Here is an 18,148-nt window from a genome sequence, read left to right on the forward strand (position 1 = left end):
TCCCCTCCCCAGTTGTGTTGAATTTCCATGCAGGTTTCAGTGCTGACAGCTTTCAAAACTTTTTAAGTGTTTACAAAAGAACAAGTTAGTATATGCTGACTTAAAAATGCTCTTGAACCCCCACTGTAGGTGTTTGTTAAGGGATTACATAGTCGAGGTCCAGGTCTGGCTTGTAGGGCCTGTGTTCAGGACACTACAGCCACAAGTTATTCACAAAGGAGATCCAGTTCAGATGGTGAATTCAGTGGTGCTTACTTTTAGGTGTAGGGTAGAAATAAGTGAAAGGGAGGGTGTTTCTGTAATGGAGGTGAAGTCAGGTGTGGATCCCTCAGGTGAATTCTGTGCCTTTAGCCTATGAGGCAGCCCTTTGTTACACCTTCATAGGGCTCCTTACACCCCCAAATTAATTTCCCTTGCACAGGTATAGGGAAAGTAAGATCTTCTCATGTTATTGCACTAACGTCAGAGACTTGGTAAAAACCAAGCAGAGTCATGAATAAAAGATATCAAGATACAATGGAAGCAGCTTTTTAGTGTGCCAAGCTAACAATATGGAACAGATGTGCTTGGTGTTCTCTTTTGCACAGATGTGAAGATCTGTGCATTATACTGCTGCTGTAAGGTTTTTCATGGTTTCAGTGTGGATGTAATTTTTTTTTTCTGACTGTAAAAGCGTTGAGAGCTAATTTGTTTGAGGCTTTCCATTCCTTTTGATGTTTAAATATATCAGTTAATCTGGAGGCTTTAGGGTTCCCCCCTGCCCTGCAATAAGTTTAAATACTTTAGGTAGGTATAGGTTTTGAGGTTTCTGACAACTGCTAATATTTCATCAACTAAGTTGAAACATACGTGACTAGAAAGCTTGTGTTGGGAGCAATGACAATACATCCAAGTAGGAAATCACTGTCCTTTACAGTTTGCCATTTGCAGAAGCAGTTTTCCATGTCACAATTGTAAATACACCTTATGGCAGGCACAGTGACTACTGTCTTACTTTAAATGGCAGTTTCATAAACAGTTTAGCCTGGAGCATTTTAACACCAGAATTTTAACACATCATTTTCTTGTGTTTGACTTTTATTTCATGTCTCACAGAGTGTAATCATTAGTGAGTCAAGTATTTTATTATTTCAGTGCTCTTTGCCCTTGGATCTCTCTCTCTTTTAGTCTATTTTGATTTTCTTTTTTAAACTTCTGTTTTAGTGTGTCTGTCCCTTTCATGTTCCTTTTCCTGGGGTCCTCTTTTCATTTCCTTGTTGCTGTCTTCCTCCTATTCATGTTCTTCTTAGGACTATTTTCCATGTTCCCTTTGTCTTCCTTCTTTTTGCATTTGCTTGTGAAACACCGAGATCTTTAGAGCAAGACATTTTAGAGATGCAGCCTTGGGATATAAGACAGATAGGGCTAGTTATTTGAAAAGGTAGCTAAGCACAGGAACTCCCTAGCTAATCTCTTTGTGCTTTGCATGCTTAAGACTGTGTTCCAGTTGCTGTTACTGCAGGTACTGCAGAATAAATTAAGTTTTGCTAGTGGGGAACAACGGGCTACTCTAAAAACTGCCCTTTGCAACAGGATGCTGTCCTGAGTTCTCCCACCCCTTGGGGGTAGCAGTCTCTTGCCAATTACGCTTAGGGAATTCCTGTAGTCAGGGCTTAATGGTCTAAGTATTCCCATGTATTGCCAGTTTCATGGCTTGTGGGAGCACTTGACTTCAGGGACCCAGAGAATTTCAATGCTTCTTTGCCCTCACTTGCTCAACCAGTGCTGTAATGCCAAGGAGAGAGTCAGTAATGCATAGCAAATCGTGAACTTTTTTCCCTGCCCTCTATTCACTCCATATCACTATTAATAGAAGTGGAGCATCCTTTGTGCTTCCTCAGCTTTTTTTTTCCCAAGTTTCAATTTCCATTTTCTTTCTCTGAAGCACAGAGAAGAGCAAATGTACATAAACAAAGCTTCATACTCAAGCCAAAATGCAATAGACACAATTGAATAGTAGTCAGTTAGGAATTTTAAGAGCTTTCCTATGAATATTTAATTACTACATTAACTGAGCAAATAAAGAACATGCTATTAATATTCATACAGTGTTAGCAGTGGTTCAGAGGAATTTAATATGTTTTATAGTTCATACAGCATCTTTTGTTGTGTAGGCCTTCAAAGACTGCCCACATCTAGAAAGGTAATAACACTACAGGTCTCCCTAGCTGTTCCTTAGTCCTATGAATTAAGGAGTGTCTGCTGTTCTTTGCACAGCACATTTCCTAGTAAAATTCTTCAGTTATGTAATGGCACCAGCACCTTAAGCAACTGTACAAAGAGCTCAGTGTGGTGTCCCCTCCATGTTTATTAGTTTACCTGCTTTGTGGCGTTTTGAGAGCAAAGTTTAGGAGGTATTTACCATTTGCCTGGTTTGCTTCTGCTTAGAGCTTTAGAAATACTGATCTTCTGAATGACTGAGGTGCTTTGCAGAGCAAGAGGGCAAATGCAGAACGTAAAACTGAATTCCTTTGATGTGAGTGACGTGTTCTTCCTGTGTGCATTAGTTTCTTTTTTAAAATGTAATTTGCAAGTTAATAGATTTTTATCTAAGAGTGAGAAAAAGAATAATGCTTATTTGCCTGGTAGCTTCCATTTGCCTATTGAAAATAGGAGCATTCATCCTCTTGTGTTGACTTAGTCTTGAAAATTCCTTATGGCCCTTTTACTTTCACTTTGTAAGACTCTGGCTTTAAAGATTTTTGCAAGAAAAGCTGCACACACATGAACAAGAAAAATGTTACAAATGCCGTTCCTGAGTCTGATATTGCTTTTTTCTCTCTTGCTGGCTTATGAAAAGACATTAATAGATATTGAATTAAGACTTCATCAGTGGGTCCATTCTTCATTCACTTACAAATCCTTACAGCTATTTTTTAGTGCATATAGTGATAATTACTCCTTTTGGCAGAGCAGAACTAATCTAATGTACTTTGGCTGCTGAAATCTGTGAAGGAGCCAGGAATGATTTCTGTGTTGGATTGTTAACCCTGACTGTATAATTCTGTCAGTACCACAATGGGGCTTTGATTATCTAGTAATCTGCTGTTAATTAACATACAGAGAGTAAAAAAAAAAAAAACCAACATTAAAAATATTGTGACATCTAATAGAAGTATAATGTGCTCCTATTTTGGTAACCTTCCTTTTGGGACCGTTCTGTCAAAGATGGGATGTGTTGGGGAACTGTCCAGCCTAGCTTATGGAAAGGAGGTTATGATATATGAGCAGCTGTATCTCTAAGTACCTAATTTTCTCCCTTTATTGGATGTGGCTGAAAGAATTTTAAGGAAGCTGGAAGTTTCCTGTGCGTACACACTGTGTAGGAGCTGATGAAACCCATGGGTCTGTATCTCTAGTTACTGTTGCTCTTTTATGTGTGTAGGTTCAAGGTGCAATTTTGGTCTTGCTGGTGTGTACCTTTGCTGTGGTCACAGGATCTTGACTCGGTGACTAGAGGTGATGGAGCTGTTTGCTCACAGTAGCCAGTTCTGGAATCTCTCTCAAATTTGGACTCAGCAGGATTTGAACAGCATTGGTATGAAATTTATGCTGTTCCTATTAACACAGCTGTTGCAACAAATGCCGAAACAAGTGAGAAGCCAAAATCTGCAACCCTCAGGGCATTAATCAACTTTGTGAAGGAAATTTTGAGGAGACAAGTTCTTCTGTTTTGGTGCTTTCTTTCACTGAAATCACTTGCGCTTACCAGTCTTGGTGACAGAATGTATAAAAGCAATTCTTCCAGTTAAATCCATTATGAAAATTTTCATATTTCTCCTCTTGTTAACAAGCGTAAGTGCAGTATTTTCAATTTTGCATACATTCCCAGGAACAGAGTGGAAATAAAAATGAGAGATTTGCAGCTAATCTGTTCTCATCAGCATTCCAGGAACAGATAGGAAAGGTCAGGAGCTCATGTTTTGCAGTAAGCACTGGGTGTGTAGAAAGAGCATATAAGTGTTATGGCAATGATCGCCTCTTCTAGTCTTCTGACTTCTATTCTTGTATAATTCTGCTTTTCTAAGACCACAAATAACCAGTAGAAAAATCTCACATATTCACGAACCTGTATGTGCTTCCTTGTACTTAACAGCAGTATTTCACAAATTAAAAAAACTAAGCTATTGTACCTTCTGAGATGTGTGAAGTGAAGCCAAATTTGCTCCTCTCATTGCTTCTTTTATATACTTGTTTTGAAAGTCTGGCCTTTCCTCAACTTTTTTTGCCATAACATGCTTGCTGTAATGTAAAACAAGGCTTGCATATAAGGCTCTTTAAAGACAAGGCAAGGCAAATAGCTGCAGCTGTGTAGTTTATAAAGTGGTGCCATTTAGAGGAGGAATAGGAGGGGAAAATTTCAGGACTTTCCATGATCGACATGCCTTATTTCTTCCACAGGAGATAAAGTGGATTTAGTGGGCAGTGGGCTAAGTAGAGTCCTTTTTCTAGGTTTTTACTCTTTTATCGTAGCTTCTGCATGATGGTGGGTAGGAGCAACCGGCCTCAGTCCTCATGCAGTTATTGGCAGCCTCCTGAAGTCTGTGTGGGGCTGGGAACACAAAAGGCAAAAAAGCCAGTGAAGTGCAGTGATGAAGGGATGGGTATTCCCCATTGAGTGTCAGGGATCCAGTTTGGTTTTAATACTCCTTACAGCCTAGCATCTATTTAGACTGTCTTAGATAACTCAGGCTTCAGTATGTTCCTAGTTTGTCTGAATGCAGTATGGATGTCTGACCCAGGCACAAGGGAACTGCCAGCTTCTCAGACTTGTGACTAAATATCTGTGCTTGTGACTCAGTCATCATAATAAAAAAGGAGGTGGAAGTTGAAATAAATACAAATAGTTTTTTTCCCCCTTCCCACTATTGGTAATTAAAATGATAAAAAAAGTGAATTAGAACTCTCTTTCCTGAGTACTTGTCATTTCTTGGCCTTTCAGTTTTCACTTGCCTGACTGGTGTTGCTATGTTGGAATTTCATTAAATGTCTTGTGGCACAATTTGATCTTCAGAGCTCTTTGTGTTGGTTTCTGAGCGCCTGTAGAAGTGCTTTTAGTACAAAGGATACATCTAGGTACTGAATATTATGGTCTGTACCAAACAGACCTTTATTCCATTGAAGTACTTCAGTGCCAAAATACCTTTTTTGAGAAATATATCTTAGATTATGTGAATAGAGGTTTTATGATTTTTTTTTTCTTTTTTTCTTTTGCATTTCATCTTTCACTTCATTAAAGGTCTGGTTAGAGAAATCCTTCTTCCCTGTGGGCAGCTTCAGCCCTGCCTGTGCTTTTAGTACCTAATTAGTCGTGTCTATTCAGTACCCTTTGTGAAATATTTCTATGCATTTCTGTCAGTGCACATAACCATGTTGTGTGTGGAAAAAGCCTCAAATGAATGTTTTTGTGTGAAGTGGCAAATATTGTGGTAGAAAACAGCATACTATTTTTATGGAACCTGGTATAATTTGATTTGCCCACTGTCCTGTGTTTAAAGTTCAGACAAATACAGGCCCAATTATATAAACCACACCTGCTTTTTTTAAGGTGGTTAACATACTTTGTTTTCAAAGTTGCTTGTCATTTCAATAGTTCAATAGTTGTGTTAGTGCCTCTTGCAAAATTAAATTCAGTGCAGAATGGACCAGAGGCCACTGGAATTCTAATCTATTCCACAAAACCACAGTGGTTTATCACAGGAGTTTTACCATTTCAGCAGCTCTGACAATGGCTACATTATGGGTTTGTAGCAGTGTGACTTCTTACGCTGTGAAACATTAGGATGCTTTAGAAATGTCTTCATAATCTATAGGTGTTAAGATTGAAAACTGTTTTCAGACTCCTGAGCCCCAGTCACAGAATCACAGAACGGGGATGGGTTGTGATTTCTGTCCATCTGTCTCTGGAGTTGGATGTAAACTCCTCTCATGGCATGAGCAGATGAGCGAGAGAAGTTGTATTTTTCACTAGTGTTAACTTTTTAGGCTCATGGCTTATACTACCTACAGCAATATTTTACTGATCTGTGTACTGAGAATTCTGGATTGCTGTCTCCTGATATAATAATGTAGTTAAAAAAGGAGTGACAAAGTGCATCATTAACTATTCCAAGGGAATGTTTTAAAGTTACGTTATTTTTTTTTATGAAGAAAAACCAGTTCTTGTGCTGAAAGACAGTGTTTCCTGTGGAAGAGAGACTTTGAGTAAGGTTTAGCCCTCCTTGCATCCTCTGAAAACTGAGTACCCAACTGCTCTAATGATCTCTCTTGCGGTGTCCTGAACTATAATGTTTTCTTTTTCAAAAGAAGCACAATAATGCAGTAGGTTTCCAAATATCCTGAGGACTGTACTTACTAATGAGAGACTGCAGACTGTTGGTGCCTTTTTCTTACTGCCAGCGAGGAGGGTTGTCTTTTTTAGAACTTCCTAGATTTTACCAGTATGCTCTTTTTTAATTTGGAGGCTTCTCTTACTAATTTGTACTTCTTCATATAGTAACCGCAGCGATAAAAATCTTTGTTTTCAATGAGGGAAACTGTTTCTTTAGAAGACTGCAGTATAAAATTTTGGAGATAATTCTGAAAGTTTTCTGGGTTATATGATCAAATAACTTCTCTGAAACATGAGCTGCATATAACAAGGGTTTTAAAATTTTTTTTCTCATATATGGTACTACAAAATGAATTCATTTAAATATGAACATACTTTTAGTTTTAGTAATTTCACAGCTTTATTCTTGTAGCTGCTGTGGTTAGCCTAACAGTTAGCAGTAAGAATTTCATTTTCGTTTTCCAACAGAAAACGGATGGATACTGAATCATTATATGGCCAACTAAAACTCACTAAGCAGTCTTTGAACTCGCAGGGGGTTCGACTGTAATGTCAGGATACCTACTCTGCTGAAGGCACTGCCTGGCACACACTCAGTGATGATGTGGTCCCATCTCAATTGCAGGTGGATTTGACAAATGCTTACCATGTGGTTTCTAGAGCCTACAAGACATGTCATGTGTTATATGGTTATTTTATATTAGATTATAATTAGGTCAAACCTGTTTAACATAATGATACATGTTAAATTAATGAATTGGTATTAAAAAAAAAAGGGGAGGCAGGGGAAGACAGGGGGATTAGATTCTTCTTTGGTCTGTTAGAATATTCTGAAGAATTTAATTTACTACTTAGAGTGCAGGTGCTTCAACATTTCCTTTAAAATACGTGGGCTTGTAATTTCTTGTAATATGCTTTCTAATCTGCTCAGATATATTTCATAGTAATGATAATTTAAACAAAATGCTGATGCCAGAAAACTGCCTCCAAATTTAAAGAAATTTGAAGTAACCAATAAATCTTGTTGGAAAAATGCTGCCATCTTTATCTTTGTTTGTAGGAGACGTCTGTTAAGAATAGTTGGAGAGATTTTGCAGAAGGGAGAGGACATCTTGTTTGTGAATAACTGCTGATCCATTAAATGGTTCTTTTAGCTATATTAGGAAGCTAAATGCAACTTGCTAAAATGCTCTTTAGCAAATCTAGGTCAGATTTTAGGCTCATGACAGCTCCTGTCTCTTCCTTAACTTCTTGCTCTCTTTAGAGGTAAACAATTTAATGCAGCTGTAAGCTTTCTTTGCACTGTCAGACTTCAGCATTAATATAAACTCAAAACTTAGGTTTCATAAAGGAAGCTGAATTTTCCAGTGAGAATCACAGCCGTCAGTGGTTTTGAGAATTTTGATGTAAGAAAATAGATGGGTATTCAAGTTGAATCAGTATTGTGCACTGGACAAACCTAGTGGCCATTGATAGCTTTTAAGAAAAATAATAAAAAACCTGGTGAAAAATATAGCAGAAAACAATAGCTTTGTATGTGCCATCTTGTTAGAGCTTCTTTTAAAGACCAGCTCATTTTCTGATTCTTTCTGCCAACGTGATGGAGGAAGAAGCACATATGTAGAACATCCATTGGCCTTCTAACCTTGCAATTTTGACTTCAAACTTACAATCTTTGCAAAACTAAATAAGCTTGCCACATTGACCAAGCAAGCTAGACTAATTCTTAAAATCCCACTGGGCATAAAAGCAGTCTAGCATAAATGCAGTGTTGTCCTCGAGCAGCTCAGTGCGTGGCTGAGGGATGAGTGCCCCATGTGAGCTGGGAGGCAGGTGCTGAAGAGGCTCTTTGGAAGGGAGGAAAAGGGTGAAGGCTGCAGGTCCACCTGGTACAGCTGGGAATCCTTACTATTGATGAGGCTGTGATCAGTCACAGGTGCTTTCCTGGGAGCTTTGGGTTGTGCAGGGATGGCTTTTGTGATGCTTTTTGATGAGTTTGTTGGCTGTCCTGATGTCCACAACCATCTACTGGAGCTGTCTGCTCTTGTAGTATCTCTCGTTGAATCAGTGCTTTCATATGTGTGCCCTTGCTGTAAATCTGGTCTATCAGGTGCTCTGCTTTTTCTGTGCCTCACTGGTTAGTGCTGTGTAAGACATGAAGTAGGGCTGTCTGTTGAATTGATATGGCTGTGACACCCAATATCAAAAATACTGCTTTGATCAAAACAGGAAGTTGTAACATGTAGCAATTCTATAATCCATCCTAATACGAGTGATCCTCATGAATCCACGAAAACATAGAGAACTCTGTTGTAATATTAAGTTGCTGTGTCAGTACTTTTAAACATGCATATTCAAAGCATGGTGCAGGGTCCTTTGAAATACTGCTGCTTATAAATATTGTATTTTCTTTTGAACTGTGGCTCAAAAGACTACAATAGCATCTTTATGAAGCTGATGCCATCGCAAGGTGCTAGTACCTAACAGTGCTAATCATCATCAAGAATGCATATTGCCCTTTTTAGCTACCCCTCTGAAGTTACCAATGCTCTTGATAGTTACTGCCTTTTGGCATGATAAGCTCTGGCAAACAAAATAATCCACAGGAAAATGCATTAAAAGCCTTTTTAGGAGATAATTGTGGCAGAGGCTTTATTCTTTTTCAGACTCAGATGATCACTGATGCATGTGGATAACTTAAAAGGAAATAGCCTTTGATTTAGTACAGAAATCAAGGTGGTCTGAGGACCTTAAATCTCTGCTAGGTAAATTTAAATGACTTCACTGCAAGCTTCGTCTGCTCCTGTACACCAGATGGAGAATATGTATTCTTAAAGTCTTTAGTGTGTGAAAACAGTGCACGTGCATTCATTAAACATTCAAACTAGAATCTAGCAGATGAAACGCTTGATTTATGTATGGATAATAACTTCCACATATTAATAATACCATTTTATTAAGGTAACTTATCTGTTTTGTTCTGTGCTACCTGTAGGGAGCTGAAAAGTAAGTGTGTATTTAGACTATTACGTATCTAGTAACATACTGTCATGTCTGTTTATGTAAAAAGAGAGACAATAGTTTCTGTTCACAAAGTGTCTATTCAGAATTTGGTTAATGCTTTTGAGTCTGAAGAGAGCTTTTATGGCTGAATTAGGACCAGTGGAGGATCACAGCATCGTGGAAGTGCTGATTTACAAATGTATTGGTGAATTATATGGTGTTTGTGACCAAGTGAGCACATATATTGCTAATTTACTCACTTGACACTTAGCATTTCTGTTTTCTTCCCCTAGTTTCTCTGCTTGAAGAATATAAGGACTTTTCTTTCGGCATGTTGTGAAATATTTGGAATGAAGAAAAGTGAACTTTTTGAAGCATTTGATTTGTTTGATGTGAGAGATTTTGGAAAGGTAAGTATCCTCTTGATTATATCTCAAGTAATACCTGTGTTCTGCTGCTTGAGTATAGAAGACTTTTCTGGTAGCTGTGGTATAGAAGTTGTGACTAATGGATGAGCATTCATTTTGAAAAGGTAGTGGGGAAGAATTAAGAGAGCAGAAAAATTAGGTTTGTATTGGAGGGGCTAATAAAGGGCAGAGAAAAATACTTGGCAGGAAAATTCTAAGGATGTGAAAAGCCAAGATAAATGGTTTGAAAGATGCTGAGTTAAAGGTAAATGAAATGGAAGAAGATAACAAACTCTGGGGGAGTGCTGTCAGGTGAAATCACTTTGGCGTAAGTCGTGTAGGTTTGGAAACCCTGGGCCTGTACATTGTGAGACCACGTGGCACAGAGCCTGTTTCTTCATTCTCAGGTGCTTGAAATTCAGCCAGATAATTTGCCCTTGTAAAATTTGTTTTTGACAGTTAGTTGTTTTTTTCCTAACCTGCTGTAAAGCTCAGACGCAGCTATAATTGGTTAATTTGACTATTCTAATTTGCACAGTATATTTACAGTATATTTTGTAAGTCTGTGACTACTTATTTTACATATAAAGCTTTTTCCAGTCTGTTGTTCAGCCTCCTACATATGTTTGATCTGTCATTGCCAACCTGTGTTTAGTTCAACTTCAGTTTCTGCTTTTGAGTCATAGTATCATTACCCTAATTTCACAGGAAAATGTCTAAAAATTACCTAAGTAGCACTAAAAATAGTTATTTATTCAAATTTAGTATATCTTAAGCATTATTGGCTTTTTTAGAGATCATAATTTTACTATCTGATTTTTATGCACTGCTCTTTTTATAAGTAGGTGTAGTGGTAAAGATGATGTAACAGTGCAAGAATGAATCTGGGCTGCAGTACGATTGTTTGAAATGGCTCAGTGATTATCATTAACCAAAATGTCTAATTATTTTTCTCAACCTTTTGTCTGGTTTTAAGTCTTTTGAGCATTAAATTAGATAACCTGGTAATCACACTTGTTCTTCAGTTTTGCTGAACATCTTGTCCTCATAAATCATATTTAAGACAAAGGTTTTGTTAAAATGTGGTCCTTTTATACATATTTGGTTCATTAAAAATGAGATTTGTTTTTGTTTTGATTGTGCAAGTAGTGGAGGAATTTAAAATTGTTGGGTTTTATTTCTTTGTGTGCACTAGCAATGTCTTATTTAAGGTATTTAAGTCAGATATCTCAGTGCTTGATTCAAATCTTTGATTACTTTGCCTAATGCATAGAAATTTTTTCGTATTGTGTGCTCTAATTACTTGCAGAAAGTTTCTTATTTTCTGCCATGTAAACATGTCCTGTTTTTAACACAGTCTAGTTTTGAAGAAAGACTTTTTAGTGCAAATTATTATTCCCACATAATTGAATACCCAGTAAACAAGTTCTGAATTAATGGTGAATTTAACCCAAAAATGTGTTTTTGGTACTCTTGATATGTAATTTTAACAGAATTTATTTTGGAATATTATTTTATGTAAATAGAATAACTGGTTAAAAGAAATACTGTATTCCATCCACAATACTTAGTATTTAATTTCTCTTTCCAAAGTCAATTTGGATGTGGAGATGTGGATTTTTTTACGGTTTGCTGCCACAATATAGCACAAATAGACTAATTATCCCTGGCACTGATTTTTCAGTTTTAGTGCATACAAGTAATGACTTCTCTAGTCTAGGTCACCTTTCTTGGAAAGCTGTGAGGTGAAAATGCAGTGACAAATTTGAGAGGTGCTGCTGTGCGTGGGAGCAGCTGCTCGTGCTGAGGTGGAGGTGCTGAATTGAACAAGGCTGTGCAGTCCTTGCAATAACTGTGTTGGGCAGCTTTTAGGTGCTTGATGGCTCTGCTGTTCAGCTGTTTCCATTGGGTGCTTGTGTGGAAACTTGCCATGCACAAGTGGAGCTTGGAATAGACTGTATTCAGAAGGGCTGGGCTATGTTTTATAGACTGTGCAAATGAGCACGTAGTGAGCTTCAGAAAGGGGCTGTGAACTTCAGGCCATCTATGGAGGTGGAGGGAAAAATGGCAACTGTATTAAAATTAATAAAATTGCAAGTAAAGAAAAGGTATGCTAGGTTACTTGTGTGCCTTTAAGTGTGTAGTTTGTACAGTTAGCAGAAAATATCTCAAAGTGGCATGAGATGTCAATTGCCTATCTGATAATGTACTTACTACTTTGGAAATTGATTGTTAGTAACAGTGGTGAGAATAGGAAAATGTATCTTCAAGTTGTTCTTTGCTTTTCAACTTTCCCCTTCATTATATTTTCCTGTGAATAACAACTGCAATACAGCTATGCATCTCCAGCTTCGTTGAACAGAAGCTGTATGTATTCAAAAGGCTAAAAAAATTGTGCTACAGATTTTTCCTGCTACTGCAACCAAGTCATCCTGCCATTTCTAAAGGAATTCTTTGAACTGCTCTCTCTAAATGTGTACAAAATATGAATGATCTTAAAATGATCACAGGTGCAAACAAAGAGGAATATGATTTAAAAGCACTGTTTCCCAAACCGTTGCTCAAATAGGTGATGTGATGAGTGTGTTCATTACCTACAACCTTTTACGCATTTGAATGTACTGGAAGCTGTCTTCAGATGTCAGAAGCTGGCGAGTCTTTATTAGTGGTGAGATATAAATAAAGTGTTGCTGAGGTGGCTCCATAAAACTTATCTGTTACTTTTAAATGTTTCAGTTTAAGTTATAAGAAATTACTACTGAATTTGTCACTTTATTTATATTTAAACATGCTAGTGGAGGGAATAGGAGAAATGTGTCAGCTGTAAATGAACAATATGCCTTCAAGGAAGTAAGGTTGAAGGGGAAAAATAAGGTGAGAGACCTGGTGAGGGCAACTGCATTTTTTTTAAATATTCTGATATTTTTCAACTCTTTAAAGAAAATGGCAGACAAACCCAGAGCATTGTGGATGTAGCAGCTGTATCCTGCCAATATAGTCATAAGACTTTTAAGAGCCTCGTGAAATACTGGTTAAAAAATGTTTGTTGTAATGGTGAAACTTGCACTAAATAATTAGGGGTAAATGAGCTGTTTCCAGATGCTTTGACAGAACGTATGAAAATTTGACTTGAACTTTGTGCTCCACTTTGCAGAGACTTTGATCTCTCAGTGATTAGAGAAAAAGAAGGGTGTATGTGGAGTGGATGGGAATCAGAGGTGAAGCTGAAATAACAACATGTAAATAGCTAAAGAATAGGTTAAAAAATAAAAACAGGTAATCTCATGAGTTTGTTTAATGTGTACATTCTGTATGAATATTGATATTAGCTGTTATAAGATAAGTCTTCTTCTGTTCCAAATAAAACAGCACAGAGTTTCTTACTTTTAGACTGACTGTGGTTGAAAAAATGAGGGGTTACATTACACAGGAATAGGAAGGTTCTTTATATCTTGCTTTTTAAAACTGTATATAGCTTGATTTTCTTGGAGTTCTACGGTATGCACCCATTCCCACTCATTCACCTTTCTATCAGTAAATTTCATTGTTGCTGAATTAAGTTCCTGACAGAGCATGAAATGCTCTCCCACACACTGGAGGTGCCAGACAATGTTTTCATTATGAATTCCATGCTGGAGAGTCATTTTTCACTACCGCAGGGTTGTCAGGTTCTTCCTTTCTACCTGTGTGCCAGAATAAGCAAATACTGTTGGTACTTGTTCTTTCAGCTCTGAGCCCTGTGCACTCCAACAGCAGACTTTGCTGCTTGGTGTGCCACAACAAATTGTTGCTATCCCTATTCTCTGAAGGAAGCTTGTAGCTAATGTGTTGCAGAAATGGGAATCTGAGGATGAGTTCTGGTGTCTGTTGATGTCAATAGATGCTCTGCGGCCTCAGAGAGCTGTGTTTGGGGTCCTGTGAGGGCAAAATGGTGTCCAGATAGCGTCAGAAAAGCACTATGTGTGCTCTGCTTTTAAATTTTCTAAAGAACATGTAACTGAGCATGGAGTGTTTTTGTGATATATAACTGATCTAATAGGAACATAGCAATAGACACCCCCCCCGCCCCCCGTAGGGATCCTGCATTAGATGTCTCGAAATAATGTACAATATTCAATTGTGATTTTAAAAAGACAAGGAGATCAAATATCAAGTACCACCAATGAAGTAAGTACCTAATTGTTTAAAAGCATATAACATAATGTCTGGTGTAGCTTACTCTCTGGTGACACTTAAAAGGCTGGTTTATGTAAAAGCAAGCAACTGATGTGAAAATACTGAGTTGCATATACTTGAGTCACATAGTTTGTGGTCATTGTAGTCACTGCCTTACTACAAAGGAAATTTGGGTAATGATGCAGGAGAAAGTCATGTTGACGTTGAAAATCCTGGTGTGTTAGTATTCCCTCAGGTTTAATGGATTCCAGGAAGATTGGACAGATGTGCATGAGATACACACACCAAAATCAACACAACAAGAAGTAACAGTTATGAAAAATTATATACCCTTCTAGGAAAAGAGAGGAGGAAAAGTGTCTAAAAAATCTTCAATAAAACTGAAACAGTTGAGATTATCTGCAGTTGTTTCATGTTTTATTAGCTGAATTTAATCACTGGGATAATAGAGCAAAATATGATCACTTTGCACTCATAAAGTCATATCAAAACTACAGAGCATGGGGGAACATGCCAAAACATTATAGTGTATTTCTGTAAAGATATTAAAATGAAGAAAGATTGAACTGATAAAAACAAGCCTATCATTAAAAGCAGAGCTCCGTATCTTCATTGTCTAAGCTCTTTTAGTTGTAAAATAAACTTAAAAAAAGAGCTTAAATGTTTGGTCAAGAATCTAGCTGTACAATTGTTTTCGGGAGTAGCATTTCAGTAGGATGGACTGGTTTGGGATGAATGACACTTGAACTTCCCCTCTTTGTGTATGTGGAAGAGTGAAGAAACAGAAGATATGGACAGGTTTCAGCTTTCTTCTCCATGGAGATGCTTTGGACAAAGTGAGTAAGAAAATACTAGCCTGTTGCAAAACTGCTGAAATGCTTGGCATGTGGGGACCTTGTTTGTTCATTATCACTGCTGTTTGTATAGAATTACATAAAAGTCAAACACAGTAGCCTCCCTAAAAGCATCCCTTAAATAGTAAAAAAATCACTTCAGCTCCAAAGAACATAAATCACAGTTTTGAGCAAAGCATTGAGGTGGGTGAAGAAGTGGGGTGAGTAATGGTATAGCTTATGAACCACCTTTTTGGGAAGTCTCTGAAAACTTGCAGGAATGGTTTGCCATGATGTGACCAGGGAAACCCATTACCAATGCTAGACAAATTTAGTGTCCTTAATTGTAACACTGTGTTGCAGTGGTCATTGCCAAGTAGTCTACAAATTTCTGGGAATATAACTTCAGTAAACCTAAAACCATTAGCAAGAGCTTATAGCCTTCTGCATGAGCATATGGCCTGAATATTTCAGGATTATGGTCTTGAATGTTTTAGTGAGAGAATACTAGTGAGAGTATGCCTCACTGGTCTTTCAAAATGGATTTTTATGAATTTCTTTCAGGTCTGTTATAACTTTTCAAGTTATAAAGTTTGCTTCCAGTTGGTGAAAAGGGTAACAATAATGTTTGGGTTTGACCACGTAACAAAGTGTTGAACACGCCACAAATGTTTGATCATTAATGAAAAATGATTATCCAAGGGAGTGCTTGGGATATTTTTGTTCTTCTATAATGTGGTTCTGTTCAGTTTTTCTGCAAATGTTATCAGTTAGAAAGCCAGGGTTAACAAGAAACTGTTAATATGAGAAAATAACGCTGAGTTTCTGTACTTGTTTCTTTGTTCTTAAGATGATCTTGTCCAAATGTTATCTGTATCTGATTGACCTATCTTGGGGACACTGAAATCATAACATTGATTTCTGGTAGTGTGCATTTCCTTTTGAGGTGAAAAGTTTTTGAGGAAGAGGGGAGTTGAAGCATGAGTAGTTTTAACTAGGTTTAGGACTTAGTCTTCTCACACATTTGTTTATACAAATGCTTTTAAACCTTATTAATTCCCTGCAGTGCTTGTAATACAAGCATTTCAGTAACCAAAAGGTGGGGAAACTGACGTCTAAACCCAGACTTCCTGAATTTGCAAATATTGGTCTAAATAATAATAATATAAACTACAAATAAAACCAAAAAGTAATAAATGAGTGACTTGCAGAAGAAGTTCATATCCACTTTGAAGAGGTTTGTGTATTTTTTTCTGTGACAGTGGAATTGTTCACCGCCAGAGAATTGTAGGAAACATTTTTTTGTCTGTCTTGAAATAAGAAGGTCATGTTCAAGATACAGTAGGATGCTTATTCAAAAGTAGTAGTAAAGTGGGCACCCAATTTAAATGTGAAATTATTTTCTGCAGGACCTAAATAAAAGGCGTTCAGTTTCTTACTGGTTTATCCTTGAAGGGTCTTGATTACATCAAGCTTAGCTTAATTACTGTGGTGTACTGGTAAACTGTTCTTTCCTAATGTTCTGTGTGGTTCCTCTGTGCCTGGCTTTTTGTCTGAGCAAGAGGCTGACCCAAACAGCACTATGAATTACCTAGAATACGGTTTTGCACTCTTACCTGCTTTTCTTGTTGTTTCCTGCAGTTCACTTTGAACCTTAGCTGACTGTATCTTGATAAAAATCAAAGATAAGGCGGCAAAGAAGCGAAAACAAATGAAAATGGTATTAAGAACCGAACAACTTGAAATATTTATCAGTCCCCATGTCGCTTGCTAAATGTCTTTTGTTGTGTCCATTAATGATGACAACAGCAGTTCAATTGGCTTGATATATTGTTATGCATAGTTATAAAAGAATAAATTTTATTACTTTCATTGCTCCATTCTAGTAGGAAAAAGTTAGAGAATTACTAAGTACACTTGCTAAGTTTGGTTTTTGCTTCCTTTTTTTTTCCCCTGGGAATGATGTGAAGTCCTGAAAGACGCCTCCTAACCCTCCCCTCTCCCCTCGACCTTTCCCCCCATCTCTTCTATATAATGGGTTTAAAACGTGATTGAAGGGTGTCTGTGCTAAACCTCCACCAGAGTGATTGCGCTACTCTTGAACTCTACTTCAGAGGCACAAATTGCCAGCTAGGGAGATGTGGTTTCAACCATCACCTAGGCAGTGTTTCGATTTCCTCTGAGGAGTTAGGCTTGTGTGAGCTTTCTCCAAGAGGAGCTGCTAATGATGTGCTGGGCCACACCTGGGAGCTGTTCCTATGCTGGGGGAAAGCCAGGCAGGCCATGATTTTTCTTCTCAGTTTGTAGAGATCCCCCTCTTCCTGCAGGCAAGGGGAAGACTGCCTTCAGCTCTGTATGGCTGGGAGTTCTATGGAAAGCAGGAGTGTACGTGAGTGAAAAGTTCAGTAGTTGCTGCTTGTTTCTTTGTAAGTATCAAAAGCTCAGGGTTTGTTTAACCTGAAGAATGCTGTGGTAGTTAGATTTATTGTAGATTAATTCACTGCTTTTTCTGTCCAATTTCAGTAGAAAGCGAAAGCTGCAGTGAATGGTTTGCAGCAGGAAACACTCTTTGAGTATTTAAGAAAAAGGAAATAGTATGAATTAATGAGAAATGTTTGCAAACTGTGTTAGAGGTGGTGACAAGGATAGAGAAGGGTTTGCTAATCAAGAACTATGTTTTCTGGTTCTTAATTCTGACACAATCGTGTTATGAGTAAGTGTCAGCTGCACATGCCTTTGGAAAGCATGCATACTTGAATAGATGGGTAGTGGAAAAATATGTCAGAAGAGTGTATTCCAATGTATTTATCTACAAATCTGAAAAGCTTGTGTTTTATTCGATTAGATCACAAAGATTATGTTGCTCGAAAAATTAATGCATCTTTCTGTGCAAACACTGAGCATATTTGGGGACATGGCTTTTTCTTCTCATCAAAACATGTTATAGCAGAAATGTGGGATTTTAGGTTTTCAGTCTTAAATGTTAACTTTGCATGGAATTAGATTTATTTGGAAAAGTTCTATTGAACAGGTTGTTTGTATTTTCATGGCTTTCTTAATGAGATTTTGAAGGGGAAACATTTCTAGTTGAACACTGAGGATTTAATTTTCAAACCAGCCATTCAATAACTAAATCATTCAGTGTAAAGTTTTATGATGAATGTATTAGCTGATAAACTTGGCAATGTGTTTAGAAACAGTTGTAAATAATGACAACTGCTAAGTAGAAAGTATTACAGAAGAAATGAAAGTATTGGCAAATAAAATTATTAGCCAAAGTGAAATTAAATGGCAGACTTCAGCTACTGCTAACCTCTACAAGCAAATAAGACCTGAAGTTTCACCCAGTTAGAGTTTAA

The 18,148-nt window shown here is 37.4% G+C and overlaps 1 protein-coding gene across 3 annotated transcripts in view; it reads left to right on the forward strand.

Moving 5' to 3' along the window:
* Window positions 1-18,148, forward strand: part of VAV3 (vav guanine nucleotide exchange factor 3) — a 151,609-nt gene that overhangs the window by 18,851 nt on the left and 114,610 nt on the right. For all 3 annotated transcript variants that reach the window (XM_032117752.1, XM_032117754.1, XM_032117753.1), the window contains exon 2: window positions 9,667-9,783. In XM_032117752.1, the coding sequence (XP_031973643.1) occupies window positions 9,667-9,783 (117 nt within the window). The remainder of the gene's footprint in view (window positions 1-9,666; window positions 9,784-18,148) is intronic.

The sequence above is a fragment of the Corvus moneduloides genome, chromosome 9 (assembly GCF_009650955.1).
Source record: "Corvus moneduloides isolate bCorMon1 chromosome 9, bCorMon1.pri, whole genome shotgun sequence".
Taxonomy (NCBI): Eukaryota; Metazoa; Chordata; class Aves; order Passeriformes; family Corvidae; genus Corvus; species Corvus moneduloides.